A 15,720-nucleotide genomic window follows, 5' to 3' on the forward strand; every position below is an offset into this window, starting at 1 on the left:
TCAGCAGACGGCGATGTGTGTGTTTCAGGCAGGTCTTCCCCGGGAGTCAGGCGCAAGTAGACCGGACGCTTCTTCAACAACGAGCTATTCGGTCGACACTAGTTACCACAGTCACAAAGACGTAAACCACGCCCATTTCTACAACCTCTCTTCTTATTAAAAATCAGATTTAAAGAATAATAATTTAAACCTCACCTTAACCACATTAATAACCTTATGTCCAACCCTAACTTTTAAATTAAGACCCAAAAATAAAAATTACTATTTGTATTTATTTATTATTATTTATTTTTTTACCGAAGCCAATTCTGACTTTGTGGCTGTGGTAACTAGTGACAACCCAGCCACGTTATTTTAGTTCATTGGAAACTGGTCAACCACCTTGGTAGCTTGCTAGCCGAAATATTAACCCGCTTTAATGTATGTTAGCCACTGTGTTTTGAACACACTTCTGTCAATCTAGCTAATTATATAATTTCATTGCATATTTACCTTGTTATTGTTATTAGTTAGCTAACGGTAGCTGGCTGGTTAAGTTAGCATTAGCCTTGTTAGCTAACTGTTAGCTATCATCCCCCGACCATGAGTTCACCAAGCTACTCGCCTCCTGATAAAGAGGAGGGGGTCTGCTGGACGGAGAAAGAGGGTCTGTGGCTGAACGTTGTCGTGAAAGAGGAGAATGAAGAGGAGGATATCACAGTAACAAAAGTAGAGGAAGAGCAGGATGTTACAGTGAAAGAGGAAGAGGAGGTTACTGTGTTGGGAGTGAAGGAGAAGGGAGAGATAACTGTCACATTGGAAGAGGAAGAGACAGGAGATCGGATTAACACCAGTAAGTACGGTCTTAAAAACATAAGCTGTTGTTGAATTAAAGGGCAAGCTAACAGAGTCACCCTCCCACTATCAAAACGGTCGTACATTTTGTTGTTGTTGTTACAATCAGGTCCAGGTCTTGCTCTCTGAACCCTTGTTCTTGTTCTTCTTCCTGTGACTTTTCGTCAGACTAGACGCTGTATTGCATATTGCTGCCTTTCGCAGGTCAGAGCGCAGTTTTGGCATATTTTGGTCTCCCCCAAAAAACGGGAATGAGGAAAAATGTAAATGGCACCACCATCTAACCCTGCAGCTATACACCATCCACTATACACTACATACACTATCCCCCAAAACCACCATCCCATCCCACTACTTTAACCCTGCAGCTATACACCATCCACTATACACTACATACACTATCCCCCAAAACCACCATCCCATCCCACTACTTTAACCCTGCAGCTATACACCATCCACTATACACTACATACACTATCCCCCAAAACCACCATCCCATCCCACTACTTTAACCCTGCAGCTATACACCATCCACTATACACTACATACACTATCCCCCAAAACCACCATCCCATCCCACTACTTTAACCCTGCAGCTATACACCATCCACTATACACTACATACACTATCCCCCAAAACCACCATCCCATCCCACTACTTTAACCCTGTAGCTATACACCATCCACTATACACTACATACACTATCCCCCAAAACCACCATCCCATCCCACTACTTTAACCCTGCAGCTATACACCATCCACTATACACTACATACACTATCCCCCAAAACCACCATCCCATCCCACTACTTTAACCCTGCAGCTATACACCATCCACTATACACTACATACACTATCCCCCAAAACCACCAACCCATCCCACTACTTTAACCCTAAAGGATCCTACACCATCCCACTACTTTAACCCTAAAGGATCCTACACCATCCCACTACTTTAACCCTAAAGGATCCTACACCATCCCACTACTTTAACCCTAAAGGATCCTACACCATCCCACTACTTTAACCCTAAAGGATCCTACACCATCCCACTACTTTAACCCTATAGGATCCTACACCATCCCACTACTTTAACCCTAAAGGATCCTACACCATCCCACTACTTTAACCCTATAGGATCCTACACCATCCCACTACTTTAACCCTATAGGATCCTACACCATCCCACTACTTTAACCCTATAGGATCTTACACCATCCCACTACTTTAACCCTAAAGAATCCTACACCATCCCACTACTTTAACCCTATAGGATCCTACACCATCCCACTACTTTAACCCTAAAGGATCCTACACCATCCCACTACTTTAACCCTAAAGGATCCAACACCATCCCACTACTTTAACCCTATAGGATCCAACACCATCCCAACCCACTACTTTAACCCTAAAGGATCCTACACCATCCCACTACTTTAACCCTAAAGGATCCTACACCATCCCACTACTTTAACCCTAAATGATTCTACACCATCCCACTACTTTAACCCTAAAGGATTCTACACCATCCCACTACTTTAACCCTAAAGGATCCAACACCAGCCCACTACTTTAACCCTAAATGATTCTACACCATCCCACTGCTTTAACCCTATAGGATCCTACACCATCCCACTACTTTAACCCTAAAGGATTCTACACCATCCCACTACTTTAACCCTAAAGGATCCAACACCAGCCCACTACTTTAACCCTAAAGGGTCCAACACCAGCCCACTACTTTAACCCTAAAGGATCCTACAACATCCCACTACTTTAACCCTAAAGGATCCAACACCATCCCAGCCCACTACTTTAACCCTAAAGGATCCTACACCATCCCACTACTTTAACCCTAAAGGGTCCAACACCAGCCCATCCCACTACTTTAACCCTAAAGGATCCTACACCATCCCACTACTTTAACCCTAAAGTATCCAACACCATCCCAGCCCACTACTTTAACCCTAAAGGATCCAACACCATCCCATCCCACTACTTTAACCCTAAAGGATCCTACACCATCCCACTACTTTAACCCTAAAGGATCCAACACCACCCCACTACTTTAACCCTATAGGATCCTACACCATCCCACTACTTTAACCCTAAATGATCCTACACCATCCCACTACTTTAACCCTAAAGGATCCAACACCACCCCACTACTTTAACCCTATAGGATCCTACACCATCCCACTACTTTAACCCTATAGGATCCTACACCATCCCATCCCACTACTTTAACCCTATAGGATCCTACACCATCCCACTACTTTAACCCTAAAGGATCCTACACCATCCCACTACTTTAACCCTAAAGGATCCTACACCATCCCACTACTTTAACCCTATAGGATCCAACACCATCCCATCCCACTACTTTAACCCTATAGGATCCTACACCATCCCACCACTTTAACCCTATAGGATCCAACACCATCCCATCCCACTACTTTAACCCTATAGGATCCTACACCATCCCACTACTTTAACCCTAAAGGATCCAACACCATCCCATCCCACTACTTTAACCCTAAAGGATCCTACACCATCCCACTACTTTAACCCTAAAGGATCCAACACCATCCCAGCCCATCTACTTTAACCCTAAAGGATCCTACACCATCCCACTACTTTAACCCTAAAGGATCCAACACCAGCCCATACCACTACTTTAACCCTAAAGGATCCTACACCATCCCACTACTTTAACCCTAAATGATCCTACACCATCCCACTACTTTAACCCTATAGGATCCTACACCATCCTACTACTTTAACCCTATAGGATCCTGCACCATCCCACTACTTTAACCCTAAAGGATCCAACACCAGCCCATCCCACCACTTTAACCCTATAGGATCCAACACCATCCCATCCCACTACTTTAACCCTAAAGGATCCTACACCATCCCACTACTTTAACCCTAAAGGATCCAACACCACCCCACTACTTTAACCCTAAAGGATCCTACACCAGCCCACTACTTTAACCCTAAGGGATCCAACACCAGCCCACTACTTTAACCCTAAAGGATCCTACACCATCCCACTACTTTAACCCTAAGGGATCCTACACCATCCCATCCCACTACTTTAACCCTAAAGGATCCTACACCATCCCACTACTTTAACCCTAAATGATCCTACACCATCCCACTACTTTAACCCTATAGGATCCTACACCATCCCACTACTTTAACCCTATAGGATCCTGCACCATCCCACCACTTTAACCCTAAAGGATCCTACACCATCCCACTACTTTAACCCTAAGGGATCCTACACCATCCCATCCCACTACTTTAACCCTAAAGGATCCTACACCATCCCACTACTTTAACCCTAAATTATCCTACACCATCCCACTACTTTAACCCTATAGGATCCTACACCATCCCACTACTTTAACCCTATAGGATCCTGCACCATCCCACCACTTTAACCCTAAAGGATCCTACACCATCCCACTACTTTATCCCTAAAGTATCCAACACCATCCCAGCCCACTACTTTAACCCTAAAGGATCCAACACCATCCCAGCCCACTACTTTAACCCTAAAGGATCCTACACCAGCCCACTACTTTAACCCTAAAGGATCCTACACCATCCCACTACTTTAACCCTATAGGATCCTACACCATCCCATCCCACTACTTTAACCCTATAGGATCCTACACCATCCCATCCCACTACTTTAACCCTAAAGGATCCTACACCATCCCACTACTTTAACCCTAAAGGATCCTACACCATCCCACTACTTTAACCCTATAGGATCCAACACCATCCCATCCCACTACTTTAACACTATAGGATCCAATACCATCCCATCCCACTACTTTAACCCTATAGGATCCTACACCAACCCACTACTTTAACCCTAAAGGATCCTACTCCAGGTAGGATGGAACCTCTACTCTCTCAAAACCAAAAAAGAAAGGCTAGAGAAGAGATCATTTATTGATGTAAACACAAACGCCTAGCAACCCAAAGGTTGTGAGTTCGAATCACAGTCAACTTTTCAACTACTTACATTTTTTTTGCTACTTTACAACTGCTTAGCATGTTAGCTAACCCTTCCCCAATCCCCTTTAACCTAACTCCTACATTTAACCTTTAACCCCTAGCCTAGCTAATGTTAGCCACCTAGCTGCTTAGCATGTTAGCTAACCCTTTCCCAATCCCCTTCAACCTTACTCCTACATGTAACCTTAACCCCTAGCCTAGCTAACATTAGCCACCTAGCTAGAATTCGTAACATATCATTATAATAAATAAAAAAATTGTAACACATAGTTTGTTTTGCAAATTCATAACAAATTTGTAACATATAATACAAATTGTGATTTAATAACACATACTAAATGGGTGATTGACATCCACAAAGTAAAACATGGCAAACATAACATCAGAGTCCAATGGGGACGAGCTTTACACCACTCGGGCCAATGGGGACGAGCTTTACACCACTCGGGCCAATGGGGACGAGCTTTACACCACTCGGGCCAATGGGGACGAGCTTTACACCACTCGGGCCAATGGGGACGAGCTTTACACCACTCAGGCCAATGGGGACGTGCTTTACACCACTCAGGCCAATGGGGACGAGCTTTACACCACTCAGGCCAATGGGGACGAGCTTTACACCACTCAGGCCAATGGGGACGAGCTTTACACCACTCAGGCCAATGGGGACGAGCTTTACACCACTCAGGCCAATGGGGACAAGCTTTACACCACTCAGGCCAATGGGGACGAGCTTTACACCACTCAGGCCAATGGGGACGAGCTTTACACCACTCAGGCCAATGGGGACGAGCTTTACACCACTCAGGCCAATGGGGACGAGCTTTACACCACTCGGGCCAATGGGGACGAGCTTTATACCACTCAGGCCAATGGGGACGAGCTTTATACCACTCGGGCCAATGGGGACGAGCTTTACACCACTCGGGCCAATGGGGACGAGCTTTACACCACTCGGGCCAATGGGGACGAGCTTTACACCACTCGGGCCAATGGGGACGAGCTTTACACCACTCGGGCCAATGGGGACGAGCTTTACACCACTCGGGCCAATGGGGACGAGCTTTACACCACTCGGGCCAATGGGGACGAGCTTTACACCACTCGGGCCAATGGGGACGAGCTTTACACCACTCGGGCCAATGGGGACGAGCTTTACACCACTCGGGCCAATGGGGACGAGCTTTACACCACTCGGGCCAATGGGGACGAGCTTTACACCACTCGGGCCAATGGGGACGAGCTTTACACCACTCGGGCCAATGGGGACGAGCTTTACACCACTCGGGCCAATGGGGACGAGCTTTACACCACTCGGGCCAATGGGGACGAGCTTTACACCACTCGGGCCAATGGGGACGAGCTTTACACCACTCGGGCCAATGGGGACGAGCTTTACACCACTCGGGCCAATGGGGACGAGCTTTACACCACTCGGGCCAATGGGGACGAGCTTTACACCACTCGGGCCAATGGGGACGAGCTTTACACCACTCGGGCCAATGGGGACGAGCTTTACACCACTCGGGCCAATGGGGACGAGCTTTACACCACTCGGGCCAATAGGGACGAGCTTTACACCACTCAGGCCAACGCTCCACAGTCCAATGGGAACGAGCTTTACACCACTCGGGCCAATGGGGACGAGCTTTACACCACTCGGGCCAATGGGGACGAGCTTTATACCACTCAGGCCAATGGGGACGAGCTTTATACCACTCAGGCCAACGCTCCACAGTGCAATGGCGGTGAGCTTTATACCACTCCAGCCAACGCTCCAGAGTCCAATGGGGACGAGCTTTACACCACTCAGGCCAACGCTCCACAGTCCAATGGGAACGAGCTTTACACCACTCAGTCCAATGGGGACGAGCTTTACACCACTCCAGCCAACGGTCCACAGTCCAATGGCGGTGAGCTTTACACCACTCCAGCCGACGCTTGGCATTGAGCATGGTGATCTTAGCCTTGTGTGCGGCTGCTCGGCCATGGAAACCCTTTCATGGCGCTCCCTACGAACAGTTATTGTGTTGACCTTGCTTCCAGAGGCAGTTGGGAACTCAGTAGTGAGTGTTGCAATCGAGCACAGACAATTTTTATGTGCTACTCGCTTCAGCACTCTGCGGTCCTGTCCTGTGAGCTTGCGTGGCCTACCACTTCGCGGCTGAGCCATTGTTGCTCCAAGACGTTTCCACTTCACAATAACAGCACATACAGATGACCGGGGCAGCTCAAGCAGGGCAGAAATTTGAGCTCCTGTTCCTCTTATATCAGATCAACAGTATAGTGGAGCTCCTGTTCCTCTTATATCAGATCAACAGTGTAGTGGAGCTCCTGTTCCTCTTATAGAATATCAGATCAACAGTATAGTGGAGCTCCTGTTCCTCTTATAGAATATCAGATCAACAGTATAGTGGAGCTCCTGTTCCTCTTATATCAGATCAACAGTGTAGTGGAGCTCCTGTTCCTCTTATATCAGATCAACAGTGTAGTGGAGCTCCTGTTCCTCTTATATCAGATCAACAGTGTAGTGGAGCTCCTGTTCCTCTTATATCAGATCAACAGTGTAGTGGAGCTCCTGTTCCTCTTATATCAGATCAACAGTGTAGTGGAGCTCCTGTTCCTCTTATAGCAGATCAACAGTATAGTGGAGCTCCTGTTCCTCTTATATCAGATCAACAGTATAGTGGAGCTCCTGTTCCTCTTATATCAGATCAACAGTATAGTGGAGCTCCTGTTCCTCTTATATCAGATCAACAGTATAGTGGAGCTCCTGTTCCTCTTATATCAGATCAACAGTATAGTGGAGCTCCTGTTCCTCTTATAGAATATCAGATTAACTGTATAGTGGAACACCTAATATATAAACCGTACTGGCAGGAAGCTTGGTCACGATAATCAGAAAAGCAATCAAATTAAATCGTTTACCTTTGATGAGCTTCGGATGTTTTCACTCACGAGACTCCCAGTTAGACAACAAATGTTCATTTTTTTCCATAAAGATTATTTTTATAGCTGAAATACCTCCTTTTGTTGTTCACGTTTTGTTGAGAAATCCACCGGAAATTGCGGTCACGACAACGCCGAAAAAATGTACGAATTAGCTCCATAATATCGACAGAAACATGGCAACCGTTTTTTTATAATCAATCCTCAAGGTGTTTTTCAAATATCTATTCGATAATATATCAACCGGGACAATTGGCTTTTCAGTAGGAGTGAGAGGAACAATGGCCGCCTTTGTCTATTACGCACAAATCAATCTGAGAGCCACCACCTGACCACTGACGCAATGTTGTCGTTCACGCTCATTTTTCTAAATAAAAGCCTGAAACTATGTCTAAAGGCTGTAGACACATTAGGGAAGCCATAGAAAAATCTGGTTGATATCCCTTTCAATGGTCAATAGGGATGCATAGGAACACAGATGTTTCAAAATAAGAGTCACTTCCTGATTGGATTTTTCTCAGGCTTTCGCTTGCAATATCAGTTCTGTTATACTCACAGACAATATTTTTACAGTGTTGGAAACTTTAGAGTGTTTTCTATCCTAAGCTGTCAATTATATGCATATTCTAGCATCTGGTCCTGAGAAATAGCCTGTTTACTTTGGTAACGTTATTTTTCCAAAAATGAAAATAGTTCCCCCTAGCCCCAAGAGGTTAAGAAATACATACATTCCATAAATTAACTTTTAACAAGGCACACCTGTTAATTGAAATGAATTCCAGGTAAACTACCTCATGATGCTAGTTGAGGGAACGCCAAGCGTGTGCAAAGCTGTCATGGTAACGGCTGGCTACTTTGAAGAATCTCAAATATAAAAGATATTTTGATTTGTTTAACACTTTTGTGGTTACTACATGATTCCATATGAGTTACTTCATAGTTTTGATGTCTTCACTGTTATTCTACAATGTAGAAAATAGTCAAATGAAAACCCTTGAATGAGTAGGTGTTCTAAAACTTTTGACCGGTAGTGTGTGTATAGATATTGTTGATGTCCCTAAACCGTATCGTACCGAACGGTACTGTGGTGTCGCGGTATCGTACCGCACCGTGTGTTTCACGGTTCACAAAACTCACGGTTCTGTACGATACGGCTCAGTGGTGTGACGGTACTAGAGGTCGACCGATTAATCGGAATGGCCGATTTAATTAGGGACGATTTCAAGTTTCATAACAATCGTAAATCGGTATTTTTGGACACCGTTTTGGCCGATTTTATGATTTTAAAATATTTTTTTTACACCTTTATTTAATCTTTATTTAACGAGGCAAGTCAGTTAAGAACACATTCTTGTTTTCAATGATGGCCTAGGAACGGTGGGTTAACTGCCTCGTTCAGGGGCAGAACGATAGATTTTTACCTTGTCAGCTCGGGGGATTCAATCTTGCAACCTTACAGTTAACTAGTCCAACGCTCTAACCACCTGATTACATTGCACTCCACGAGGAGTCTGCCTGTTACACGAATGCAGTAGAAGCCAAGGTAAGTTGCTAGCTAGCTAGCTAGCTAGCATTAAACTTATCTTATAAAAAAACAATCAATCAATCATAATCACTAGTTAACTATACGTGGTTGATTGGTTGATGATATTACTAGTTTATCTAGCGTGTCCTGCGTTGCATATAATCGATGCAGTGTGTATCGTTGCTCCAATGTGTACCTAACCATAAACATCAATGCATTTCTTAAAATCAATACACAGAAGTATATATTTTTAAACCTGCATATTTAGCTAAAAGAAATCCAGGTTAGCAGGCAATATTAACCAGGTGAAATTGTGTCACTTCTCTTGCGTTCATTGCACGCAGAGTCAGTGTATATGCAACAGTTTGGGCCGCCTAATTTGCCAGAATTTTACGTAATTATGACATAACATTGAAGGTTGTGCAATGTAACAGGAATATTTAGACTTATGGATGCCACCCGTTCGATAAAATATGGAATGGTTCCGTATTTCACTGAAAGAATAAACGTCTTGTTTTCGAGATAATAGTTTCCGGATTCGACCATATTAATGACCTAAGGCTCGTATTTCTGTGTGTTATTATGTTATAATTAAGTCTATGATTTGATAGAGCAGTCTGACTGAGCGGTGGTAGGCAGCAGCAGGGTCGTAAGCATTCATTCAAACAGCACTTTCCTGTGCTTTGCCAGAAGCTCTTCGCTGTGCTTCAAGCCAATCAACTCCCGAGATGAGGCTGGTGTAACCGATGTGAAATGGCTAGCTAGTTAGCGGGGTGCTAATAGAGTTTCAAACGTCACTCGCTCTGAGACTTGGAGTAGTTTTTCCCCCTTGCTCTGCATGGGTAACGCTGCTTTGAGGGTGGCTGTTGTCGTCGTGTTCCTGGTTCAAGCCCAGGTAGGAGCGAGGAGAGGGATGGAAGCTATACGGTTACACTGGCAATACTAAAGTGCCTATAAGAACATCCAATAGTCAAAGGTTAATGAAATACTAATGGTATAGAGAGAAATAGTCCTATAATTCCTATAATAACTACAACCTAAAACTTCTTACCTGGGAATATTGAAGACTCATGGTAAAGGAACCACCAGCTTTCATATTCTCATGTTCTGAGCAAGGAACTTAAACGTTAGCTTTCTTACATGGCACATATTGCACTTTTACTTTCTTCTCCAACACTTTGTTTTTGCATTATTTATACCAAATTGAACATGTTTCATTATTTATTTGAGGATAAATTGATTTTATTGATGTATTATATTAAGTTAAAATAAGTGTTCATTCAGTATTGTTGTAATTGTCATTACTACAAATCATTTTTTAAATTTAAATCAGCCGATTAATCGGTATTGGCTTTTTTTGGGGGTCCTCCAATAATCGGTATGAAAAATCATAATCGGTCGACCTCTACTATATAGCCTAGAAACCTGGTTAAACTATCATTATGACATCATGGATGAATTCTAGAAAATACTATATAGCCTAGAAACCTGGTTAAACTATCATTATGACATCATGGATGAATTCTAGAATATACTATACAGCCTAGAAACCTGGTTAAACTATCATTATGACATTGTGGGTGCATTCTAGACGGTTTTGATACATCCATAAAATAAATGCCCGAGATCTGTAATTTGTATTTATATTTTCCATTTATTATAACAGTAATAGTTTATTTATTATAATAGTAAACATGGGTAGCTTGAATTCCCAGAGTTCCTCTGTCCAGTATCTGTGTTCTTTTGCCAATCTTAATTTATTTTATTTTATTGGCCAGTCTGAGATATGGCTTTTTCTTTGCAACTCTGCCTCGAAGGCCAGCATCCCGGAGTCGCCTCTTCGCTGTTGACGTTGAGACTGGTGTTTTGACAGTGTCAAGGTACTGGAGTGACCATCACAAAGCCCTGACCTCAATCCCATAGAAAGTTTGTGGGCAGAACTGAAAAAGCCTGTGCGAGCAAGGAGGCCTACAAACCTGACTCAGTTACACCAGCTCTGTCAAGAGGAATGGGCCAAAATTCACCCAACTTATTGTGGGAAGCATGTGGAAGGCGACCTGAAACATTTGACCCAAGTTAAACAATTTAAAGGCAATGCTACCAAATACTAATTGAGTGTGTGTAAACTTCTGACCCACTGGGAATGTGATGAAAGAAATAAATCATTCTCTCTACTATTATTCTGACATTTCACATTCATAAAAATAAAGTGGTGATCCTAACTGACCTAAAACAGGGAATTTTTACTAGGATTAAAATGTCAGGAATTGTGAAAAACTGAGTTTACATGCCTTAGCCAAATACATTTAAACATCCAACTTCAACTGAACATATATGGCAATTGTGCGGCAATTTTTAGAAAGGGGCCTATATTGGCGACAGAGTCGTCTGGCACACTGCTTAGGGGTTCAGCAACTGTAATAACTTTCTAGCCTCATCGATGTTACTTCTCATGTGATTAGAAAAAAAATCTAAATAACAGTGCAGACAATTAATAATAAATAAAAATAATCATTACATTCATTACAGACAATTGTCAAATAATCATTACATTCATTACAGACAATTGTTGTACAACATCATTGCTACGCTGTTGGCATCACCTTTTACAGTGGACTTCTGCTGTTGTTGGCCTTTAATCATCTGTCTGACTTTGTTGTTCACACAGGAGAGAGACGGGACAATCGTGGATCCTCTGGGGAGCCTCAACGACGTCATGATGCTGACAAGGCAGAGAAGAGTCGCTCCGCATCCAGATCAAAACACCTCAAGAAACACCAGCGGAGACCCAAAACGAAAACTCATTGCTGCTCTGACTGTGGGAAGAGTTACTTAAGATCAGATTCACTGAAACTACACCAGAGAAGTCACACTGGAGAGAAACCTTTTTGCTGCTCTGACTGTGGGAAGAAATTCACCTCTTCGGCAGACCTTAAAAGACATCAGAGAATCCACACAGGAGAGAAACCTTTTAGCTGCTCTGACTGTGGAAAGAGTTTTGTTTCGTCAGGACATTTAAAATCTCACCAGAGAACACACAAAGTAGAGAAACCCTATAGCTGTACTCAATGTGGGAAGAGTTTTACTCACTCAAGCAGCTTGATAGTACACCAGAGAACACACACAGGAGAGAAACCTTATAACTGTGATCAATGTGGGAAGAGTTTTCTTTCATCTGGTCGTCTGACAATACACCAGAGAACACACACAGGAGAGAAACCTTACAGCTGTGATCAGTGTGGGAAGAGTTTTACTACATCTAGCCAGCTGACTTTGCACCAGAGAACACATACAGGACAGAATCCTTATAGCTGTACTCAATGTGGGAAGAGTTTTACTCAGTCAAACAGCCTGGTATCACATCAGAGAACACACACAGGAGAGAAACCTCATAGCTGTGATCAATGTGACAAGAGATACTCTGATAAAAGATCTCTGATTAAACATCAGAAAATACATGAAGGAGTTGTTTCATGATATCAATGAAATAATGTCACAATGTAGAATGTTTTAACATGGTAGTAGGAGTGTTCTAATGATGTCACAATGTAGAATGTTGTAACATTGTAGTAGGAGTGTTCTAATGATGTCACAATGTAGAATGTTTTAACATGGTAGTAGGAGTGTTCTAATGATGTCACAATGTAGAATGTTTTAACATGGTAGTAGGAGTGTTCTAATGATGTCACAATGTAGAATGTTTTAACAGTTTATAAGGAGCTTGTTTTAAAAAGTAAAATGATTATTGTTGCACGTTTGTTTAAATTTTATGTTTTTCAATTTATCAAACTGTTAATGCATATTGGTTATTGATTTGGACACCCCAAAATGTCATTAAAAAGATGCCCGAAGTCCAATATATGTTCGGTTGAAAGTGAAAGTTGAGATGTCTGTTAATGCATATTGGTTATTGATTTGGACACCCCAAAATGTCATTAAAAAGATGCCCGAAGTCCAATATATGTTCAGTTATATTAACAAAGGGGTGAACATTTGGTTTTGATATTTCATATTTACAATTATGTAACATTTAGTAATCATAGTTATTCATGCAACCAACTGACAGTTGGAGGTGTGATGTAGTTAATGGAGATGGATGTGTGTTCTAGTGGGTCTGGGCAGGTGTGATGTAGTTAATGGAGATGGAGGTGTGTTCTAGTGGGTCTGGGCAAGTGTGATGTAGTTAATGGAGATGGAGGTGTGTTCTAGTGGGTCTGGGCAGGTGTGATGTAGTTAATGGAGATGGAGGTGTGTTCTAGTGGGTCTGGGCAGGTGTGATGTAGTTAATGGAGATGGAGGTGTGTTCTAGTGGGTCTGGGCAGGTGTGATGTAGTTAATGGAGATGGAGGTGTGTTCTAGTGGGTCTGGGCAGGTGTGATGTAGTTAATGGAGGTAGAGGTGTGTTCTAGTGGGCCTGGGCAGGTGTGATGTAGTTAATGGAGATGGAGGTGTGTTCTAGTGGGTCTGGGCAGGTGTGATGTAGTTAATGGAGATGGAGGTGTGTTCTAGTGGGTCTGGGCAGGTGTGATGTAGTTAATGGAGATGGAGGTGTGTTCTAGTGGGTCTGGGCAGGTGTGATGTAGTTAATGGAGATGGAGGTGTGTTCTAGTGGGTCTGGGCAAGTGTGATGTAGTTAATGGAGATGGAGGTGTGTTCTAGTGGGTCTGGGCAGGTGTGATGTAGTTAATGGAGATGGAGGTGTGTTCTAGTGGGTCTGGGCAGGTGTGATGTAGTTAATGGAGATGGAGGTGTGTTCTAGTGGGTCTGGGCAGGTGTGATGTAGTTAATGGAGATGGAGGTGTGTTCTAGTGGGTCTGGGCAGGTGTGATGTAGTTAATGGAGATGGAGGTGTGTTCTAGTGCGTCTGGGCAGGTGTGATGTAGTTAATGGAGATGGAGGTGTGTTCTAGTGGGTCTGGGCAGGTGTGATGTAGTTCATGTTTGTATGATGTTCTCGTTTGTATGTTTTGTAATTGTTTATAAAAATATAAAATATTTTCCCAATGCAAAGTTACACCTTACTGTTCTATATTTGGAGTTATTACATTAAACCAATCAGAATTCAGGAGAATGCCAAAGTCAGGTGTGAATTAATATGGAGGCCCAGCCTATTCCCTATGATGTAAACTACAACCGAAATCATTTAAAATGTAGAACTTTAAATTAAACTAATCGTTTGCTCTCATGACTTGAGTGTTTAAAGTAAACCAACGTTTTGGAAAAACAAAACACCTTCTAACCAAATATCAAAGAATGTTAGCTATATGCTCTTATCTTAGCCCGCCAGCAAACGTTAGCTATATGTAGCTATTTAGCCAACTAGCTATTAGCCTAAACGGCATAACCAACCAGCGCGGTTATGGTCAGCAGAGACCAACTACCGGAGACCAGTTAGAACCCAACTGGAAAATGTTACAAAACTCCCGTAGTCTAATTCACAGAAAACATGCTGAAAAGTAGTGATGGGGAAACAAAGCTTCCTGAAGCATTGGCTCTTTCCAGACAATTGTATCAACAACAAAAAAAAGGCCAACCAGCACCGAGACCATTTTGAACCAAACTAACAAAACTGAAACGTGTTTGCAGATCAAAAGATCAGAGACATAGAGAATGATGGGAGAAAATTCATCTTCAAAAGTCATTGATCAATGCTGATAAAGGGACACACTGCATAAATAATAATGAGTCGTTATTTATGATGTAAGGTGATTTGAAGATCAGTCAGTTGGCAGTCGCCTGCAGTGTCAAACAAGCACAATACCAAACCAATCAGGTGGTTGTTCGATGAAACGAAGCCTCAGACGTCATTGATCACGTGCTGCTGATAAAGTGATACAGGCATCAGCACACTGCTTTGAAGTTTACTGCTGAGCGATTTGGACGCGTGCCTCGTACCTCCGGTATCAAACGTAACATCCCCATTGAAAAGTTGACAAAACAAAAAGGAGCAAGCAGGTTGATTTCCTCTGTCGTTTTGATCCCACGGCAAGAAAGCACCGGAGCCTACCGTGCTAACGCGTTCCACACAGTTCATATGAGATGAAGCTTGAGCTCGATATCAACCTATCGAGCTAGTGTGACCTTCCTGGTCTCTCAAGTCAGTGAGTCAACACAGGAAGGTGCAATGGATGGATAGTTCATTTATTTCCAAAGCTGCAATGATGGGACACACACAGTCTGGATGAATGATCAGTAGTGACGGGATATAAATACCACTCCCACAGCAATTCTACATTAATCTGCCCTGTAATATACTAACAAAAAAAACAGTTGAAATGTCGATCAAAGTTATTGATCGTATAGTGGATTTAACAATTCCTACTAATTCCTCATTTACTATAATAAAAATAAATACATTATTTCCATGTGTCTTATAT

General features: G+C 42.9%; 1 protein-coding gene across 1 annotated transcript; it reads left to right on the forward strand.

Annotated features, from left to right (window-relative positions):
• The first annotated feature begins 295 nt into the window (after positions 1-295).
• LOC118938131 (gastrula zinc finger protein XlCGF17.1-like) lies at positions 296-13,219 on the forward strand. The gene is made up of 2 exons (XM_036939847.1): positions 296-832; positions 12,013-13,219. Exons 1-2 carry the CDS (start codon positions 583-585, stop codon positions 12,819-12,821), a joined length of 1,059 nt encoding a protein of 352 aa, XP_036795742.1. The 5' UTR covers positions 296-582; the 3' UTR covers positions 12,822-13,219.
• The last annotated feature ends 2,501 nt before the right edge of the window (positions 13,220-15,720 follow it).

The sequence above is a fragment of the Oncorhynchus mykiss genome, chromosome 13 (genome assembly GCF_013265735.2).
Source record: "Oncorhynchus mykiss isolate Arlee chromosome 13, USDA_OmykA_1.1, whole genome shotgun sequence".
Lineage (NCBI taxonomy): Eukaryota > Metazoa > Chordata > Actinopteri > Salmoniformes > Salmonidae > Oncorhynchus > Oncorhynchus mykiss.

Coding starts and splice junctions, on each gene's coding strand:
- LOC118938131 (XM_036939847.1), top strand. CDS start 583: ATGAGTTCACCAAGCTACTCGCCTCCTGATAAAGAGGAGGGGGTCTGC. Junction 833..12,012: donor AGGAGATCGGATTAACACCA/GTAAGTACGGTC, acceptor TTGTTCACACAG/GAGAGAGACGGGACAATCGT.